This window comes from Chionomys nivalis, chromosome 15 (assembly GCF_950005125.1).
Source record: "Chionomys nivalis chromosome 15, mChiNiv1.1, whole genome shotgun sequence".
NCBI classification, from domain to species: Eukaryota; Metazoa; Chordata; class Mammalia; order Rodentia; family Cricetidae; genus Chionomys; species Chionomys nivalis.
The window spans coordinates 26,714,644-26,737,092 of NC_080100.1; the positions used below are offsets into that span (position 1 = coordinate 26,714,644).

Genomic DNA, 22,449 nt, shown 5'->3' on the forward strand with positions numbered 1-22,449 from the left:
CACTTTTCTCAGGACTCTGAAGGCAGGAGGAACACACATCCTCCACCACTGCCAGAATCGGGTGGGTAGTTTGGAGGGATGGATGTGAGTGGGAGGATGATGGGCCTGTGAGTCCTAGGGAGAGGGCCCGCTCAACTCTACTAACGCTCGGAAAATACATCTTCTCAGGGTATTTCCTTCCTCATTTTTTTCTCATTTTATGTTACAAGGTCTTTAGATGTTGTCAACATTTTATGATTAATGGAAGGAGGAAGGTCTGCATTTAACATGCAAAGCATAGGAAGATTTCTATCAGGTCCTCGGGCTCATTGCCTCCTTCCCTAAAGCAGGAGCCCCACTGAGTTAGAGATACCGGAAAACACAGGCTGCACATCCACTTGTAGTGTGAGTAAGAAGTGAGAGACTATGCCTTTGACCAACTATGAAATCAGGGTCAGCTGGGTGGTAGTGACCCATGCGTTTAATCCTAGAACTTGGGAGGCAGAGGCATGATAATCTCTGTGGGTTTAAGGCCAGCCTGGTTTACAGAGTGAGTTGCAGAGCAGCCAGGACTGTTTCACAGAAAAACTCTATTTAGAAAAAAAATAATGAAATTAAAAAAAAAATGAAATCAGGGCCAGCTCTGTTATGATTCATTTCAAAACTAGGTGTTTTTTAAAATGCTATCCCTAATGATTGCCACAGTACCACCAAAGACACAGGACAGTACTTTGTACATTATGGAAACTAAGAAATTATTGGTGAAATGAAAACATAAAGATTGGGTGTTTGTAATGTGTATTATGGACTCTGAAGCTTTCCATTTATTGATTTATTGAAAAATGTTACAGGTTTTATTGTTTCTAATTGTGAGGATAATGTTTACCACAGGTGTCCAAGGTCCTCAGAAGCCCCAATGTATTTTGTGCAGTGTAAGATAATTTACCAGATCGATACGGACGTTTCATCTCAGAAATACGACACAGGAACATCATTAGATAGGAGGTGATCGAATGGTGAGTTGATGGGAAGGTAATGATATAAACACCACACAAAATTTTTTTCCAGTAATTTATGACCATGGCAGTTTTCTTTTCATATAATGCTTTTGAAAATTGTTTTTTAAGGTTATCATACAAAGTAATGGATTTTATCACAAACGTGTCATCATAGTTTGTTCCCATCCATTGGCTTTCCCCGCCTCCCGTCCTTGTGCCCATCCCTGCTTTTGGAGGCGTTGGTTTTGAAGAGTAAATTCATGTCTCAGTGACTGTGCTCATCTGGACACCTCCCAGGGTTCAGTATCTCCATCTTTCTGTTTGCACACCTTACAGCTCCCACTGTACAGATGTCTACTGTTCTCCCGCGTGTGGACGATCCCAGTTTGACACAGTAGAGTTGGTTCCCATCCTTGGGGCACTGTGGGGGCAACAGGCAGACGCAGTTGGAAGTGTGGGCTGCAATGAAAGAAGACAGTGTGAGTCATCTCAGACAGTCCTTTGTGGCTTGGTTTTACTTAATCCTTTTCCCTATTACTGAGATCTTTGGTGGCAAGGAAGAGAAAATTGAATCACAGTGACATTCTAAAGGACCCAACAGTTGTTGGATGGTGAGATGAGAATCTGAGACAGGAGAATACTTTCCTAAGCTAGTAAGGTTCTAGAAAAAGGCCATTGCTGACCTTCCATGCCTCATAGCCGACATCCAATCAGGATTTGAGCTATTACTCTCATTCACTCTATTAAACCACAAAGACAAGATCTGTGATGTGTCCTGTCATTTACTCTGGACACTTCTTATTAACATTATAGTCATTATTTATTGGATATGTACTCTGAACCAATACACTGTGTCAAGCATTTTACATGATTTGCTGAAACCTTGCAAGTTTGTTATGACCATAAATCTGTTATGACCATAAGTTTGCCTGTGATCAGTTAGTAAATGGTAGGGGCATATATTTTAATAAATGACCCACAAGCCTCAGCATGTTTATATAGCTCTGTGTCATGGTTACTCATTTCATACTAGGATATTATTTGGTTGCACCTGTGGTCTGTATTTTTAATAAGTAGTTAATTTGGATGATTGCCCTATGAGAGCCAGTTTTGGGGGCACCTAATCTCTGCATAATTCATGTAAATATTGTGTTTATGCAATCATTTTCCGTTTTAGTGTGTGTGTGTTTGCGTGTGTGTATGTAGGACACAGGTTGCCATCAGCTATCTTCCTGGATTGCTCTCTACCTTATCATACAGAGGCAGAGTGTCTTGTTGAACTTGGAAATTGCCCATGTTAGCCAGTACATAGCCAACCGAAGAAGGTAAGGGTAGTGGAAAATCTCATTTATTGTCAGAGAGATGGAACTGGAGAAGGCCAAGGGATTGTTCCACCTTGCATAAGAAAACCAGTCCTCTCAGGTCTTGGGAAGATGCTGTCATCTTCTTTGTGTGTGTGTGTGTGTTTCATTGTGACTTTCATGCACCAAGCCTGTTTATTTTCAGCACCTAAGGGCCATTCCCACCATGTCTAGCAAGGAATCCTTCAACACTCAGTCCTCCCACTTTCACGCTTATCAAATCCAGGTCGGAAGACTCATCTCTCTCTTACAGTTCTAATCACACCCCTTTGCATTAAAGTGAGTCATGCAAGAGTGGTTTAATATTGGTTCCCTGAGTACTGTGAACAGTCTGAGGGGAACAAAGCATCCTTTATGTTCAGCCCCCTCACCAGACTGCACAGGAACTTCCATAGGTGGGATGCTAAATGGGCTTTTGCTGAATGAATTTCCTCTTCCTGTTGGCTGGTTTGTTGGTAGTGAATATTCTTGTAATTCAAAAAGAACATTTAATATCCATAAAAATAGGTCCCCTAGGGGAGCCATGTCTTTTCTAAGTTCTGAAAAGAGAACATCTTGCTACTTTGATATTCCACTTTTGACTCTTTAAATTTTTTTTTAATAATTCTATTTTAAATAGGGAAGGAAGGAGTTGTAAAGAGCTCACTGTAATCTTGAACATAGTTTAAGAAAGATGGAATTCAATTCAACTTAACATTACTAGGACCACAATTTGTGGGTTTGGTATAAAATACATTTCTAAATTCTTTCTTTGTAAATAGATTAGTTTGTATTATTGTATGGTGCTATTCCCAATGTTATTCACTCCCTTAGCTGGAAAGGTCAGAGGCTCTAGGAGCAGTGTATGTGTTCGTGTGTGTGTGTGTGTGTGATGTCCCTGCTGTTGTTTTGTTAAGCGGACATATTGTCAAGCTGCTCTCAATGTTGATTTGAGAAGCCATGGGCAGTCAGCCAACGCGAAGACTAATAGCTGGTTAAGGGCAGAACATAAGAAATTGTTGCATTCTCAACTCTAAATAGGACATTTATATTACTCTAGCTCCACCCAGAAGGCTCAAGGAACATCGAAGATGAGAGGGTGGGAAGGATGTATGAGCTGGAGGATGGGGAGAATGCTGTGAAATGCTGCCTTCAGAAAACAATGTGCCCTTTGCACTCATGGATCCAGGGCAGGTAACTACATAAGACCTGCATGAAATAAGACATACACAAGGGAGAGGGCCTCATGAGATAAGGCGCTATTGGTAATTGATGTTTGCTGGGAGAAAGGGAATCACTTTTCTTCTGGAGTGTGGCTGTTGGTAGACTATCCATGCTCAGGACGATGGCCCCACAACCATGCAGTACTGTACTCAGTGGGTTATGGAGGGTGATGAGGAGGAGAAGGGGATATGGAGGCAGAAGAGGGAAATACTTGGAATATGGCCAAGGGAAGTGGAGAAGGAAGTTTGATTTGGGTATGATGTAGAGATATTGTATAACCTGTACAAAATTATCAAAGAATAAATAACAATAGAAAATAATTCTATGGGCTGGAGAGATGGTTCAGAGGTTAAGAGCACTGACTGCTCTTCCAGAGGTCCTGAGTTCAATTCCCAGCAACCACATGGTGGCTCACAACCATCTGTAATGAGATCTGGTGCCCTCTTCTGGTCTGCAGCATATATGTAGGGAAAATGCTGTATACATAATTAATAAATAAATCTTTTTTTTTTTAAAAAAAGGTCATTGAATAAAACAAAAAGCAGATGTTTAAAAAAATAATTCTGTCTGAGCCTGATTATTACCTTAGAAAAAGATTCATTTTGTTGCTTAACTATGTACAGAACCAAAATTATTCTTTTAATTAAATAAACAAATCTTTTTATTAAGAAGTGCTTATACATTAGCTTTATTACTACTAAACATTCTACTAATTTGAGATATACCAATTAAATGTTCAAACTTTTTAGTACTTCTTTTAAAAAATGAACTTGTGTTAGTAGAATCTGTGGGCACTTAATAAAGCAGATTATTTTGTGAGGGGACATTTAGTAAAGCAAATATTTCAGTGAAGTCATATTGCAGCAATTATTTTCATGTCACACAGGTTTGAAAGGAATTTCTAATAAAATAGCAAAACAAAATCTGTCTAAAGGAAGAGTTCCATAAATGCCTTCCTGACTGCAAGGAAGAAAGTTAGATAACATTAAACATCTTCCTAAATTCCAACCTGGACAGTAAAGTCAGAGGCCATTTTTTAAAATCATCCAGCTGTCCAAATTCCTTTTATTTTTTTGTAGAAGGGATAGTGAGACAGAATCTCATGCTGTAACCCAGCCTGGCCTGGAAATCACCTTGTAGTCCTGCCCGGCTTTGAACTCATCAGTTCTCCTGCACCAGCCTTTCATGTCCCAGGATTGCAGGTCAGAACTGCCCTGCCTGGCTCTTTCTTTACTTCTGACAATAATATCCATGTATCACAATTCTCTGTGAAAATGGTTGTGTATAAAAAGCATTCTGCCTAATACTTGCAGCTCCTTTCTACCACAAAATCCTGTTTAGGAGAGAGATGTCAGATGATTAACGCGGTTGGCCAAACAACTAAAATATGCATACTAGAAATTTTATCTACAAGAGATTTTATAGTATCTAGCGTTGGGTGGTGTCTGAACCAGGCCCTCTCTTATGTGGAATTGCCCTGTTCAGATGTGACACTGACTTAAAGGCTTGGGTATTTTATTCTCCTGAGTGAGGGCTAAATCAGCTGCTCTGTGCTATGTGAAGTCACATCTCTCATCTGTTACAGTCACACCTTGTGGCCTGCTGAAGAAGATGACTTTGGTTATCAGTTTTAAACTGATCAGAAGTAGTGTGGACTTGAGTCAGGCATTTTCTTCTTCTCCCAGATGAATGAAAGGGGATGCTTGCGAACATCAGGTGATTTAATGCCACAGGTTTCTACTGTGTGCTTCTTTTCCAGATTTCAGAGACAATTCTTGAAAATGTGTCATAAGGGGCATCTAGATGCTCATGTGAGTTATGTTAAATCCTAATATCTAGCCATATTTGTAAATTATATGAAACTTCCCATTTCAGGGGCAAGTGTTTTCTCGGAGCAGATCCACTGCCACAAAGTCTCTGCTTCCTTTTGGTTCATACAAGTGATGGCAACTGTGATCCACTTAAGTGGAATGGGAGCACAATGCCTCACCGTAATGAAAATTGGCAACTTCTAATGGAGTAACAACCTCAAGGCTTGGTGAGGGTGTCAGCAGGTGAGTAGCATATGTAATAAAGAGGAAGATTTTATCATAAGAATATTTCTAGAAAGTAGGTTAATGGATTGTATCAATGAACATTTTGTACTTTAAACATAATATTTAGGGAGAGAATCTGGGAGGAATTTGGGGGAAGAGGAAGAATATGATAAAAGTATATTGTAGGGAATTGTCAATGTATGAATAAAAACATCATTAATTATTATTTACCATAAGTTTCACTTTCTAAGGCATATGTTAAAGAAATAATTTAAGTGTCATTTGTGACAAATTTTCTGTTTTAGCATTGTTTATAATACCAACATATCAGGGGAAAGTTAAACTAACTAAACACTGAGCTGGGCAGTGGTGGCGCACACCTTTAATCCCAGCACTCGGGAGGCAGGTACAGGTGGATCTCTGTGAGTTCAAGGTCAACCTGGTCTACAAGAGTAGTTCCAGAACAGGCTCCAAAGCTACAGAGAAACCCTCTATCAAAAAAAATCAACAAAACAAATATTGGATAGTTAATATTATACTAACCATAGATAATATTTGCAGAATTTTGTAGATATTAAAAATTATGTGACAATAATATCAGGACATGGGATAAAGTTATATTTATATCATGTTATATTAAATGAATCTATAAATTTATAAAATATCCTATATAATATACTCCCATTTTATCTTTTATGTATGTGTATTGTATGCGGGGCAACCCCTGAGGTGTGAGACAGGCACCAGGGACAATTTTAATGGATTTGTCTATCTTTATAGCTAGTGATCCAAATGAGAATGTCAGTACGGTATTGGTAAGTCCAATTTCAAGCAATTTTGAGCAAATAGTCCTGTCAGAATTTTTTACTTGCTAGGCTGTGCTCTGAGAATTAGAATCTACCTCTGGAACAGAGCAATACTGTACACACAGGTCATGGCGCTTTTTGTGGAGATCTGGTTGACCTTATAGGTCAGGCGACAAAGAAAAGCAGTAGAAGATCAAAGATTGTTCCATAGGGAAAAACAGTGCTTGAGCCCAGGGCAACCGTGAGCTTGGGCTCAGATTGTCTGATTAAATAAAACCGCCAGTCATGCACAGCCCTGGTCACTAGTAGAGGGATTAAAGAAATTTAAGGAAAAGGTTTCAGCAACTGGTATCCACACTTAAACCCAATCTCATCTAGATAGGAAAATTGGCTCCATTGAGTCCGAACCAACAGGGGAAAATTAGATAATTCTCAGGACAACTCTTCAACTGGAGTATGGCAGGAGCTGGCTGAACCTGGAGAGCAGGAAACTGTTCGCCTTATTAGAATCTAAGGATGACACCAACTACATGAGCACAGGAAAAGATTGGCAAGATGCTTATCTGAATTAATTTGTGGTTGGTTATCTTTGGCCTTTTCTGTTTAGATCACTAAAACTTTATTTAAAAACAATTTTTGATTAAAGTCGGGTTATTCTAGAAATATGATGTATAAATGGGAGGAAATATACCACGCCACTTAGAACTTAACTAAGAATGTTTCTAGGATGTATTTACCCCAGTAGCTCACCTGAGCATTGCTCCCAGTCATAGCAGGTATCATAGCCACAGGACACTCTCTTGGTGCTATTCAGTGCAAGTCTTAGCCTCTCAAGACCCCATTCCAGCTGGGGGCCTTCTTGGCAAGAACCAGCGTGTACAAAATGGAACCGGTTGTTGTTTAAACATTTTTCAGCCAAAAATTTGCAAGCAGATGAAGTGAAGTATTGGCTGGATCCCACATCAAATACACAAAGGTCTTCTGAATAATTACTGTGCATGGAAGAAAAGCAAGTGTTACATGTGAAGGCAGGAATGCACACACACACACACACACACACACACACACACACACATGGCATAGAGCCAATTTCATAACTAGCCACTCAAATTTCCTCACTAGGTTTTCTCACTGTTGCTTTCTCTCCTTCTAGCCCTACCCCATTCCACCTTGTTTTTTTTTTTTCTGAGACTCATATTTTTGATTTCCAGTCCTAATCTTGGCATTGCTTGCAAGTGAATTCAAATTTACGTCTGAACACTTGAGTAGCCAAAATATTCTATGATTGACGCCAACCAACCGTCCTGTTTTATTTCCCCATCTCCCAAGTCCCTCTAATGCCTGGGAGCTAACGAGTGTTAAAAGTGACACTTTCACAGTGGCTCATAGGCTGTTGACCTCCTCAGCATCCGTTCTGTTACTATCTCAGGCCCCGTATCTAATTTGACTCAGAGAAAATTAGCAACATGAAGCCAGAGATGGGTCTTCCAGGAAAACAGAACTAAACAAAACAAAAATGCTTCTACTTGTAGTCATCCTTCTTGCTCTTTTAGAGCAATCTCAGACCCTGTCTGATCTGAAACGGTAGACCCATGCCTTAGTTACTTTTCTACTGCTGTGATGTAAGACCATGAGTGAGACAGCTTATAAATGAAGCGTTTAATTTGGGACTAACTATTACAGAGGGTTAGAGTTCATGACCACCTTGGTGGGGAGCATGGCATCAGGAACGTAGGCACGGTGCCGGAGCAGTAGTAGAGAGCTTACATCTTGACCCATTAGCATGAAGTGTGTGGTTCATACTCATAACACTTTCTTTACTCCAACTTATTGGAGTTACTAGCTTAAACTATATTCAACAAGGAAGCAAGGCAATGGCATGGTCAAATTTGAAACCTCTTTTAAAAAATATCAATCGGTTTTTATTTTTATTATTTCCAACAAATGAAGTATGCTTTTTTACATATAAACTCAAGTCTGAATATGATTTCCCACTTAAATTTTCTATTTTTCCTAAAGTCTTATTTAGAAGGGCTTTCCACATAGTAGTGTATAGTCGTATAAGTATTTTTCCACAAAAATATTACACAAGCAAGGTGATATGATATCTCTATTATGGCAATGAACACTTGTGGTTATACTATACAAAGTGAGACATTTAGGTCTTTGGTGATCTCTGTAGTAGAAATTATAGGTATGGATATTTTAAATTTTGATGTAGATTTTATTTTGACACTTGAAAATTTGGTTATATTTTTGGAACTTAGAAATTCTATATTTGCAAATGTTTAGTCATTTAAACTTTAAAAGTGATGGTATGCAGGTTTCAAATTTTGGTTTTAAGTATTTTATCTTCTGATTTTTTCAATATTTTTCTTTAATACTAGTTGAGAAAAGCATGTGTCTTTTGTAAAAAACTAAAGAACTTACAGTCTTAATCACTGCTCTGTTGCTGTGAAGATACACCATGACAATAACGAAAGCATTTAATTGGGGCCTGGCTTACAGTTTCAGAGGTTTCGTCCATTATCATCATGGAGAGGAGCATGGCGACACGTAGGCAGGTGCTCCAGAATGAGTTTGAAACTTTTAAATGGACAAGAGTAATTTTAACACAAAAATTAGACTGCTTAAATATACAAAAGCAACACAAGCTTCAGGAGTCAGACTAAGACATAACTTTAGAAAACTTGCTTCCGGGAGGGTTATTGGAGGCAGGAAAGTGAAGAGGGAAATGACATAATTGTATCTTAATATCAAAAACAAAAGAAATAATTTAAAAGAGCTTGCTCCCCAGTAGGAAGAGATGAACCCACCTGAACGTTGGAGTTTCAGTTATGTGAATATTAATGTTTTGCTTTTGTGTGTCAAGGTCAGCTTCTCCATCAACCTGACTATCCTAGGTTGGTTTCCTCGATTTGCAAACACACTTCAGAGTGCTTCCTACCTGCAGTCTTCTTCTGGAGACATACAAACACACTCGGATCCTGATTGTTTCTGTCCTGGTTGACAAAGGCCCCTTGACTTTGTCAGCATATCTGAAACAAAAGAAAAGAGAGAGAAGAGAGAACTGTGTCCTCGAGGGTTTCAAACGGTGAGAGCAGGCTGTAGTGAAGGATTCTTATTTAGCTCTTGAATTAAACCATTCACTGTGGCCTCACCAAGTAAGCTGTCATGAAATATTCCATCGGAAATGTCCTTTCCAGCTCACTTCCTTTGCTATTTTCCAACCTAAAATTATTGTTGAGCTCAGAAAACTAAAACAAAATGAACAAAAAAGGAAGTGGTGAGGATTTTGTTCATTTGTCTTTCAGATACTGATGGATCATTTATGATGCTCTGAGCACTCTCTTAGGTTCTGAGACTGGACTGGGCAAATTATGTCTCACTTTCTGTACCTTGTGGGGGCAGAGAGATGCTGATCAAACCAGTAAAATAATATGTAGAGAATTGCTAACAATATCCGTGATATTAAAGAGAGAGCATGCAATCAGAAAAATTGATGTTGCTTGGAAGGTTAGGAACAGTGAAGAGTGTGTGTCAGGGAGAAGATGTGGAGAGTGTTAGAAGCAGGGAGTACATCACATGTGAAAAATTTCAAAACGAGACAGCATGTGACTTTCCTGGAAGTGAGAAAGGCCAGTGTGGCTGAGTGCAGAAATACAAAAGCATGCAACAAGATGTAGCCCCAGAATTGGTATATGATGGGAATTAGGGTGTCTAAAAAAGGTTAATCTTCCTTTATTTCCTTAGCAGTACAATTTTGATGGTTTTTAAGCAAGGAAGCATGTGACAATAACAGGTTTGGATTTTGAAAAAGAGGTAGGTTCTGACTTTAGTGGAAAATAGTTTAGAGAGGTCTAGGTACAGAGAAGAGGGATGTGGTACATAATCCATGGTGTTGTTATAAAGATTCAGGCACAAAAAGCATTGTAATTTAGAACAAGGGTTCAGATATGAAAGAAGAGAGGAGTAGATAAATTATATGTGTGTATGTGGCAAACTAGAATGAAGCAGGTAAACTATGTGTGTGTGTGTGTGTTAAAATACATTCTGTCAATCTTATGCTAAGTTATGATGGCAGGCAACCTTAATTCTTCGTGTCTACATAAGAGAAGAGGCACTGGGTCTTTTCTGAAAGAGGAAGCATTAGAGGATGTTCTTGCATAAGCAGGAACCTGTGAAAGACAAGGCAACAGCTAGAGAGGAAGGAGCTAATGGGGAGAAAGTCAACACAGTTGAAACCTGCTGGGAGGTCAAAGAAGACAAGAACAAACACAACATCCATGAGATCAAGCATTATGGGTGTTAATTATGAGAATCTTGCAATTTGGTATGTGTGTGTGTGGGTGGGGGTTTAATGGCTTAAAAGTCCAATTTTTTTATACAAGCTGAATATAGTGATTAATCCTTTTATATATTCTATGTACTAGGCTTCTATGATTAACTAAAAAGGAAAGAAGGAAGGGAAGGAGGAAGAAAGTGATCAGAGGTGGGTGGTGGGGGGAGGAGAGAATTCAATGAAGACAGAGGAAGGAAACAACAGTGGTTCTTTGATGAATTTAAAGGAGGTGTTAGTAACTCAGGAGAAAGGGGGCAGTAATTTGGACCAAGGTACCAGACATAGTACCGGAAAGAGATGAATATACATTTAAGACATTTGTCTCAGGTGTATAAAATAGTATATCAATGGGTTTGTAGATGAAAGTAGGGGAAAATTTTTAAACAGGCAGCATGGATTCAGGAGACTGTATACCATACTGATCTTAACTGGGAAAAGTAAGGAAAGATTCCAAAAATAAATATACTTGAATTAAGATGAAGAATTGAATATTGTCTACATGAAGGAAGGGGACTAAAGTGGGCAGTTGATACTTGGGGTGTATTCTCTGTAAGGAAAAACCTTTATCTTTGTTTCCAGAGAAGTCTGGAAACATCCCAGAGGGATGTTTAGAATAGCTGCATTAGACATAAAGCTGACATCCCAATCGTGTTGGATGAGCCAGACTTCTCTGAGCTAGATCTGATTCATCAACATTCACAGGACTAGAATGCCTCTGTGAATGAGTTAACTGTTAGGATAGTGAGCTAACAGCCGGAAGCCGATATTCATTAAATTACACAGCAGAACAGGGGATCTGGCTCGCAGATTCTCACTTAGCCTATTGTGCACAAGCTTTGACAACATGAAGTTTTTGTTAGAGACCCAACTGGATACTGAAAATAACTGTGGGGTTTCTTTTTTGCTACTATTTCCATTTTCTACCATTATCTTCCTTTGGAGCCTTCATTCCATGTGGTGAAATATGGCCAAGAACCTAGACAAACTTGGAGGATTGCAGATCTAGTGTAATACATAGCACAGATGCCAGAAGAGATGAGTAAGGTCTGCTGAAGCTGTGCAGACTTACGCAGACACGATTTCTTATACAATTGTTCTTCGATGCCCTTCTCACACAGGCTACAGGGAGGCCCAGAGCCTTCATTGTCTGCAGTAAGACAGCAACTTTCAAGTGGTGTGGATGGAGCACCACCTTGTCACTGTCAGTTGAAGTGCTCAGTGACCACACATTGGCTTGTCATTGTCTCTGGCCTCTGATTCTTCAGGAGGAAGCTGGTGCTGGAACTGAGCAGCCCAGAAGGCCAAACTTGGGAGCAATGCAAGGGAGACGCGTCTTAATCTTTGAAATGCTGAGAGGAGGACTTTCTGAGGTGTTGTCTAAAGGGTTGGACAAAGGAAGGAAGACAACAACTCTGGAGGAAAGTAGTGGAATCACGTTTCTTCATGGTGAAAGCACTCTTCTACACAGAAAGACATTGAGTTACCTTGTCATCGACATAAGGTAAACTACACATTCTCTTTCATTCTGCGATCCACTTTAGAAGCAGCAATGTTGTGGATGCTGAATTACCCATCCCGTGCAGCCAAACCTTATGAGAAGCCTAAATCCTGAGTCGCTGCTCACCTTTTTCACAGGTCAGTGACTCTGAAATTGGAGGTGTCCAAGAGTCTCCCTCGCATCTGTATCTTGATGGCCCAACAATAACAAAGCCTTTGGGACATGCCACCTCAATGGATTCACCAATCTGATACACTCTTTGAAGTGGGGAGATCATCAAGACATCCTGAACCATTGGCTTGAGGCACTCAATCCCTGCAGGAAGAGCAATATCTCAGATGTGCTCAGCGGAGCAGAAGAGTCACCAAGTATAGGCAGATGATAGGTGACCAAGAGGTAATGCTAGCGAGCTTTACCGTGTTCAGCTGTGGAACCTCCTTTTAATCAGTGAAATTTGGACCCCCAAATTCTCAGAAACACCACTAAAAACCCCTTTGTTCTACAGCTGAGCTCTATTTGCCGAGTAATTAGCCCCAGATACATTCGACTTCTGTTACAGTTTTTGAATAATTTTCTTTCAAGAAATTTTTAATATGCTCTTATACCTCTTGAGTTTTTCTTTCTCTCTGAAGATTTATTTCTTTTTTACTTCATGTAGACCTGTATTTGTGTTTGTGTGTGTGTGTGCACCACATGTGTACCTGATGCCATGACTATGGAGTCAGAAGAGCGCACCAGATATCCTGGAACTGTATGTACAGATAGATGGTTGTGAGCTGCCATGGGGTTCTTGGAATCCAATGGGAATCCTCTGCATGAGTGGCAAGTTCTCTTACCTTCCTGACCACCCCTACATTTGCTTTTTGTATTTTCTTAAGGTGAATTACAATACTGTTGAGTGACAGGAGCAGGACATTTTAATTAACACTGATCTCAACTCTAGGTAAGTGGTCCCATGAGGTGTTTGAGGTCCCTTCTTTTTTTTTTTTATTTATTTTCACTTAAAAATTTCCTTCCTGAGGTCCCCTTTTGAGTCTTATTTGAATCTCAGTCTCTACCTACAGCACGGTGGCCACAGGAAACGCGTTATTTAGTCTTTTTCAGTAAAGGATGTGATTGTACCTCTCCTCTAAGAATAGCAATTTGGAGATAATGGGAACTCATACAAGATCCCAAATCTGAGTATTATCTCTTTGGGATTTATACATTTGTTTCAGTTTTTACATGACCCAAGGCAGATTCCTGTGGTTAGATAAGTTTTCTGGTTCCATGCATTTCTTCTGTAGAGGTGTACTTCACAGCACTATGTGCGTGAGGCTAATATGCAAGGGCAGGAGAGCTGAAGTCTGATGTTTTGAAATAGCACTTTAGCATCAGAGCTCCATTTACTGCTTCACTAAGTCTTTTCACCACAGTAACTGAAGAACAGTAAAATGAACTGATTTTGCTCTATTTGTATCGGACCCTTTCACTCTGCAGGGGAGTCGTGCAAATGCTTGCCCCTCTCTCACGTTGGCATTCGACATCTCCTTGCCTCCAGGTTCTGTCTGGCAAGCATCTGAAGTACTGGTATCCAACAGCATTGAAGCCAGTAAGACAAGAAATTTCAACCTCCTCCCCAACGGAGTACAGCTTCTTTTCATTCTAGATTTAAAACAGAAAGCAGAAATTAGGAATGCGATCAGGTGTCCATCTCTGAATATCTTAGGGCCTTCCTGGATTCTGCTCATTTCATACTCTTGGGATTTACTCACTCACACTGTCTTCTTAAGAGTCTACCTCTAAACACAGCCAAAACATCGTTCTTTGCATTCCTCCTCTTCATCAACATCTATTTTTTTTTCACAGATAACTTTCAGCTGTTCATTCTCTGAGTTTTTTTTTTTTCTCATTAAAAACCTTTGGGGCATGATGGTACATGGCTTTAATCCAGCACTTGAGAGACAGAGAGGTACTAGATCTCTGTGAGTTTATGTCCAGGCAGGACTCCTTAGTGGGGCTGGTGTGCAGGCCTTAGAGGCTATATCCCAGTCGCGCTTTCTGCCTGACCTCTGTGTTTCCTGGGTCTGTGCAGATGTGAGCAAGCCTCCTCATGCTCCGGCCACCATGGACAACAACAACAAAAGCCTAGCCAACTGATGAGCTCCTGATTGAGTGGGAGATCTTCTCTCAAAAATAATAAAGTGGAAAGCAGTAGTAGAGGGCACTTAAGGTTGACCTCTCCCCTCTATGCACACTCATATATACGAATGCACAAACAAGCACTCAGACATACAACACACACATACACACACACATATCCAACCAAACACAACTGTATATGTGATGCCTTCTGTTATGGTTTAAATATGAACATAGTTCCTGCAGGTATGGATGTTTGAACACTTGGTCCTTGGGTGGCGGTGCTGTTACGGGAGGTTCTGAAACCTTAAAGAAGTGGAGTCTAGTGGAAGGCAGTGTGTTCCCAGGGTTCAGCCTTATTGATTATAGCAAGTTCACACTTTCTGCCTGAGTTCTGTGTGCTTCCCAGTCCGTGAGGAGGTGAACAAGCTTCCTCTTGCTCTTTTAACCATGGACAGAAGCCTCCAACTGGTGTCTATGGCAAACTAGCATGGCTGCTGGGATTAAAGGTGTGTGTCACCACTGTCTGGTCTGTAAGACTGACCAGGGCAGCCGTTTTACTCTCTGATCTTCAGGCAAGCTTTATTTATTAAAACACAAATGAAATATCACTATACCCTGGCTGTTGCCTATCCAGTCACAACTTTCCTCTCTGAAACTGTGAGCAAAATTACATCCTTCCTCCCTGAGTTACTTCTGTCGTGTAACCTTTCAAAAATTTAAACATTTTCATGTTTCTCCATATACATGTTTTCCTATATGTGTGTCATAGCAATGAGCAAAGTGACAAATACCTAGTGTTGCTAGAATAAAAAATGCTTCTGCTCTCAGTGCTATAGCTATACACGGCATGATCAATGTACAACTAAAAGCATGTGCCATGTTTTTGAGATGAATGGACTTGAAATCAGTTAACAACTGTTCATTTCCTAACAACTGAGCAGTCATTAATATTTTCCCAGATAATGGATAAAGTGTTGCCTTATGCGGGTTTCCTAAAAATTTCAAGATAAAAATGGGTCTTGCACTTCTTAATTTGAATTGTTAGTTTAAACTAACCTGTGCTATAATCCTCACCTCTTGCCATATTTTTTATCAATGCATTTCTCCCAAAATAAGTTATTGATTTGAACTTGTCTCCATTTCTCTAATGAAGCAATGACTTATAAAAATATGTTGTAATTATTGAACTTATTTCTGAAACCCAACTGTTTGCAAAACAACTGTTTCTTGGTTTGTTTGCTTGATTTTGTTTTTTTTTTTTTTTTTTTTTTTTTTTGAAACAGAGTCTCACTAAGTAGCTCTGACTAGCCTGTAACTCATTATGTAGACCAAGCAGGCTTCGAACTTATATAGATCCACTTGCCTTTGCCTCCTGAGTGGTCACCGCACCAGGTTTAAAAAAACTCTTTTTCTAATACATATATTGTTCTAGTCTGTGGGACTTGGTTACAGGAGCAGGGAATAGAGTAAGAGACATAATCTAATTTTATAAGAGGATCCATAAGCATAATGAATTCCTCTTTAAAGCCTCAGTGAATTTTAAAAATTAAATAACAATAATTTAACATCTCTTGCATGCAGCTGGTATAAATATGTTAAGCATTATTTCAGCAGCTGGGCTTGACAATATATAATTTTGTCATCTATGTTCTAAAGGAGGAACCGGAAAATGTTGCTCTATAAAGGGTATGTATCAGTCAGCTGTTGGTCATAGGGCATCTGTCATAGCTATTCATGTTTTCTAGTACTGCCTGGAAGCAGTCAAATGCCATATCTAAGTAAATGAATATGGCTGTGTTGTCAAATTTAATTTTTTAAGGTAACAAACTAGATTGAGCCTCTAGGCTGTAGTTTGCTGATACCTGTTGTAAAGGATTGGTCTTTGTTCTATGGTTCCAGTCTAGAAGCGTTAACACGATATGGGAGTTTGTGGATATTGGTGTTTTGGTACCTGTGATGGTTTGAAAGAAAATGTCTCTTCCCATAGTCTCACAGGAAGTGGCCCTATTAGGAGGTGTGGCTTTGTTGAAATTGGTGTGGCTTTGTTGGAGAAAGTGTGTCACTAGGAGGGTGGGTTTTGAGGCCTCAGAAGCTCAAGCAAGGCCTAATGGCTCACCATTGACTTACTTCCTGCTGCTTACCAATCGGGATGTAGAACTCTTAGCAGCTTCTCCAGTGCTGTGTCTGCCTGCATGCTGCCATGCTTTCTGCCATGATAATACTGGACTAAACCTCTGGAACTGCAAGCCAGCCCACCATTAAATGTTTTTCTTTATATGAGTTGCCATGGCCATTGCGTCTCTTCACAGCAATAGAAATCCTAAATAAGACAGGGCCTTACTTAAGAGCTAGTGAACCAGAAACCGTGGGAGTGGAAGTGGCTGCTCTGTGTTTTATGCCCTCCTCTGCATTGGTGAGACACGGACCTCTGCCCTGGAATAAAGCCGGATTGCAATTATCTCCTTCCAAAATTCCTCCTCTTAAGGCCATTAGGCACAGCACATTAGAACACACAATGTGGGCGGTGGGTCATTGATATGAGAATGTTTTTAGAGATCTGAATGTTACTGAATTCTGATAATAAGTATACTATTGGCAAAAAATTAATTTAAAAGTTTTATTCAGTTTAAAAATGTAAAATGGATAGAGTATGCTTTTTGTGACCAATCTGAAGATTTTGCATGGGCGTGTGAGCACGCGAGCGCGCACACACACACACACACACACACGTTGAAAGATTCATATCTAAAGTCACAGACTTGTGTGACAGTGAGTGCTCAGCTCTTTTAAAAAAAAAGCATGGAAACATACTGTGATTTGATGAAAACCATGAAAATTAAAAAGCCATTGGGCAGGGCAGTGGTGGCACTCATCTTTAGTCCCAGCACTTGGGAGACAGAGGTGGTTGGAGCTACACGAATTTGAGGCTAACCCAGTCTACAGAGTGAGTCAGGACTATCCAGAGAAACTCTGACTTGGAACCAGCCTCCCTGTCTTGGAATCTGTGCCCCCCCATGTGTGTGTGTGTGTGTGTGTGTGTGTGTGTGTGTGTGTGTGTGAGAGAGAGAGAGAGAGAGAGAGAGAGAGAGAAAGAGAGAGAGAGAGAAGACTTGTACTGACTGCTCAAGGGTTCTGCAGATCTCTAACCTAAAAAGACAATACAGACTCAATACCTGCAGTGCTTATATTCAGATCTCCTTTATCTCTCAGAGAATCTGCCTGAGATGAAGGGTGTTCGTTTTCTCAGATGCAGAAGTCAACAGGTAGGTCTCAGTTGCAGACTGTTGGAGCCATCCAAACCTACCCTGTGCTGAAGCTCCCTTCTCTACTCACACAGTCTACTGCCTTCTTATGACCTGAGTGATACAGACAACATCACCTGGCTCTTCCCTGACTAACAAGCAGGCATGAAGATACCTCCAGGGACATCACCATCAAAGGGTGTTCCAGCATTTCTTCAATATCCCTTTGTACTTTTGAGACAACATATTCTTAAAGTAGGAAAACAATAGTTCCAACCAAAAGAAAACCCATACATTTCAAGTTCTCCTTTTGAACATCAAGTCAAAAGTTATGGTTAGGATACTTACCCAGATAAATCCATTTTCAGGGAGAGCTGGCGGAGGACACCCAGAATCTGCTTCTCTCTCAGGAAGGTCTACTTCTCTCATGTCTTCATTGTCGCTGATGCATGGTTGCCCACTAAAAGGGAAAAATGAATGTGTGTGTGTGTGTGTGCATACAGAAACATGCATATATTAAATGAATGTGTGTGTGCACATACAGAGACATACATATATTAAATGAATGTGTGTGCGTGCACATACAGAGACATGCATATATTAAATAAATGTGTGTGTGCACATACAGAGACATGCATATATTAAATAAATGTGTGTGTTGTGCACATACAGAGACATGCATATATTAAAGAAGGCTCACTCTGTGTGCATATTTATAATATTCAAATACTGACTAAATAGAGAGAACTCCCTGCTTAGCGAACTAAGGATAGCAGCAGATTTGGCGCTTCACTCGCCCATTGCGTAGGCACATCTAAAATTCTAGGTGATTTTTTTATTAACAGTAGCAGGCGCTAACCAGTGATCCTTGGTTCCCTGGCACCCAGCCTTACACATTTTCCATTATGGAGAATGTACAGTCTTCCTCTTGCTGCTGCTCGCCTTGGCAATGTTGCCCTCCTCGCTGGGGGGCAGGGTTATTACACTCCCGGGTTCTCGATCTCGTGTAAGCAGCATTGCACGTGCTCCAGGAAGACCAGCAGCTCCAGTTTCCATCCACTGCGTCTGGAACAGAGGAAGACCCATCGCCACCCTACTGTGAAAAGTTTGGGCTTTGAAACGAGACGGGCTAGTTTCCTCACTTTTGTCTGTGACAGGCTTTGTGGGATGCTACAGCTTTACAGTGAGAATTGCAAGAAGTTGCTCATGGAAAAGGTCTGATACATTGTTTGATTACTTTTCTATAGGTGGAAGTTTCTGTCCTGATTGCCTGGTTTCAAATAACCACTCTGAATCTTAATATTGATCATAAGAGCTCAGTCGATAGCTCAGTCTTAACTTTATAAGTATTAGAACATGTCCTCACTCCTAGGTCTCTCCCTCTTCTGAAGAAAATCTGAGTTAATGTATTTAGCCATGTGTGAAAACCTTGCTTGTGATCTAATTTATTCTTTTATGAACATCCTGCCTATACATTATAATAGACACAATAATATAATTCTCCAGGAACAGTATGTGGTGGTTGAATGATAAATGCATTCCATAGTTTCTGACATTTGAATATTTGATCCCTGGTTGCTATCCCTGTTTTGGGGAGGCTGAGGAGGTGTAGCCTTGCTGGAGACAATGTTTTGTTGGGGTTGGATTTTGAAGTTACAAGAGCTGCGTGCTGTTTCCAGTGTTCCCTCTCCCCTTTCTGTTTGTGGTTCTAGATGTAAGGTCTCAGCTCTTGCTCTAGGGACCTGCCACCCAATTCTGCCAGTGCTCCCCAACATCCTAACCCTCCGGAGCTGTACACCCCAGATACACCCTTTCTTCTATCAGCTGTCTTGTTCATGGCATTTTGACATAATGGTAAAAGAGTAACAAAGATACCATATCATGTATTAATTTTATGATGTCTTGTAAGCAGTATACTATAAATTCTTTATAATGTTTAAACACACACACATACTTCAACCTTCAAGTAACAGTAGAATTAGCCTCATCTTATGGATGAGGACATTGTAGCTTGGACAGGTTATATAATTTTCCCGGTGTCATGCAGCTCATAGGTTACAGCAAAACCCAGCGTTGTTTACCTTTTGCAGTCTTATTTTTGGAGGCTTGTTTATAAGGTGGAGGCTTCTAGTGAGTTTTATTTTGCTTAAATTCGTCAGCCTATAATACGTTTCTGAGTGGGAAAGGCACCGACCTCACAATCAATCCCTGACACTCACCAGACTTGTAATCCGGAGATCGCTTCTCGCAGTTCTCGCCATAGGTACCACTCTGGCACACACACAAACATTCTGTGCCTGAGAGCCTGGGGCGGCCATTATTAGGACATGGCGCACACTGGCAAGGGTCAAACTTGGCTGCATATTCTTGAAATGCTTTCCTGAGGTTGTTCCTTTTCGTCACTGCACACGGGATGTTTCTGACCAAGTCGGTGATGGGGGCAAGCTAACAATGCACAACAGAGAGAGATGGAGTCACTTCCACATGGGCATTATTTTGCCACCACTATCTAGCTCTCTTTGAATCAGTGCATACCAGTAAACTTCCCAATTCCAAGGGATTTTTAGAGGATCTAGTATAGATATCTGTCTGTTGAGCCAGGAGAGAAAAAGCCCAGTGCCCGAGGGCAGGTGCAAACTGTGTAGACTTAACCATCCCTGAAGGAAACCACATGTTGCTTATTTGGGCTCATATCATGTTACTTACTAAGCATCAAACCTAAGCAGCTAAAGTGCCGAGATAGGGCACCAAGAATTACTGATGCTCATTTGTGCTCAGTTGTTACCTCATTAACTTTGATTCAGGTAGGGAGATCTGGAGAGAACCAGGAGGGCGTTCACTGCTGGCTAAGGATGGACACTGGCTTTTGTTGGAATCAGTTGAGAAAATGCACCATGGAAGGGAAAGGAGAGATGAACTTGCCATTCACATGAATGGGAGGGTTGTAGTAACCATACAGGTAACAGCAACAAAAGGAAAAATATGCTTACTTTGTAACCTTTCCTAATTGCCCAAAGAAACAACCATCTAGTATAGCACTGACTTTGTTCTTACCATAAATCTGTGGAGCGCATGTGTTTTTTCTGCATCATGTAAATGATCCCATGTTTATAACGATTCAACTGTTCTATCTCTATTTAAGTGAACCAGCATAATAGCTTTGGGGAGCCTTTTAGAAGGTAGTTATGCCATAGGCAAATCTGACTCTACATGACAATATCATGCTAAGTATCCTATGAACAACAAAACTTATTTTTTTTTTGTCTAATCGCAACAAACACAAGACTGGAAAATCAAATCGATGGTGATGGGAACTGGAAATCGAATGGATCTAAAATTCTCTTAATGTGTTCACAAAGTAGAGTCTCACAAAAAAAATTCACAAAAATGAAAATCACTGTTCCACAGGGAGATGAAGCATGCTACTCCAGGGCAAGTGTGAGCAATCTTATTCACTAATTCCCCTTCTCAGTATGTCATGCACGGCTACAATTCTAAATACGGTGCTGGAAGGCTCATTTAAAAGTTAAAAGCAATAGATGTACAATTTAACATTTTTTTTTAAAAAAAGTTTCATCGTGCCTGTCTATTAAAACAGGCATTTTTTCTGATACATATTTATTTATCATCTGAAAAGGAAAGAAAGAGAATTGAGTGGCGTGCAGCCCAGAGTGGGGGTGAACTGCTATACCCCCTTACTTTTAGTATTATCATTCTCACCTCAAAATCAATCACAGCGGGGTTTTCCTTCACTGATTCTAACCACTCAGAGTAGACTTCTGCCTGGGGACCAGAGCTCCCTTTCTCCCATGCCAAGGCTGCTGCTTGCCGACTCCTCCCACCCTGGACCAGGGATATGGATTTTTCTGCTCCCTGCAAGAAGGAACCTGCAAGATAGTCAAGAAAATGATCCATGCAATTGTATTGCAAATTCCTACTTTAAAGACAAGGTAGGTAGTGCCAATGAGTAAGTGCAGAGAGAGAATAAAGAACACCCTTATCCCTACAGGGGGCTAATAATACCAATTACAGTAACAGTGCCAATGGTGCCATTAGTCAGCAGAGGGTACACTCCAGGCTCGTCACACTTGTTATCTTACACAGTTCTCTCGACAGTCCTAAGTAGATATTAGCATCACTGCAGATACTGAAGCTACAAGCAATTTGTTTGGAAACACGTAGTTAGCAACAGGTAGCTGTGGCATGGAAATACACCCTATTCTCCAATTGTTTTGCTACTGACTATTTGAAGCCAACTTTCCAGCTTTGGGTTTATAGTCCTCTAAGTTTGGAATCCATGGAATGACACAAATCGTGTTCTTTTGCTGACTGTTTGAAACTTTCAAATGCAGGCAATAATAATAATAATAATAATAAGCGATAGAATGTTTTTAAATTTACAACCTCAGACATGAATAGGAGACAAAACTGAGAGGAATCACAGCCGATGATCTGGGTGAGAGTCAGCCCCATCCCTCCCGTACTAACTCTAGACTTTCTGCAAGGCTTAACCACACCATTACTGCTCAGAAATTCTCAAGTGAGGTCGTGTTGAACAGGAGAAGTACTCTTGCATGAGAAAAGAAATCTCATCATTTTCAAAGGGAGGACATAAAAAATACTTAGATGCTTTGCATTTATTTCTGTAGAACAACAGGGTAGGGGAGAGGGAGGATAAAACAGTATGTTTATCAACCTTATGTTGATGTTGAATTGATGGATAGGACAGTAACTTGTCATGTAGCTAATATTTGAATTGATGCCATATATTTCAAAAACAGATTGCAGTAAAAGTTATATATGCTGGGCATGGGGTCTTAAAAAGGGAAAATCATTAATGGAATACTATTAACTGATTTT

General features: G+C 40.2%; 1 protein-coding gene across 1 annotated transcript in view; it reads right to left on the reverse strand.

Annotated features, from left to right (window-relative positions):
• Positions 1-837: 837 nt before the first annotated feature.
• The window catches only part of C6 (complement C6), a 62,000-nt gene continuing 40,388 nt past the window's right edge, over positions 838-22,449 (reverse strand). Inside the window, exons 10-18 of the mRNA XM_057789801.1 lie at positions 21,310-21,476; positions 19,809-20,034; positions 18,483-18,654; positions 17,938-18,049; positions 13,735-13,867; positions 12,350-12,538; positions 9,331-9,421; positions 7,134-7,375; positions 838-1,436 (exon numbers count right to left, since the gene is read on the reverse strand). Coding sequence (XP_057645784.1) covers positions 1,243-1,436; positions 7,134-7,375; positions 9,331-9,421; positions 12,350-12,538; positions 13,735-13,867; positions 17,938-18,049; positions 18,483-18,654; positions 19,809-20,034; positions 21,310-21,476 — 1,526 coding nt within the window. The 3' untranslated portion in view covers positions 838-1,242. The remainder of the gene's footprint in view (positions 1,437-7,133; positions 7,376-9,330; positions 9,422-12,349; positions 12,539-13,734; positions 13,868-17,937; positions 18,050-18,482; positions 18,655-19,808; positions 20,035-21,309; positions 21,477-22,449) is intronic.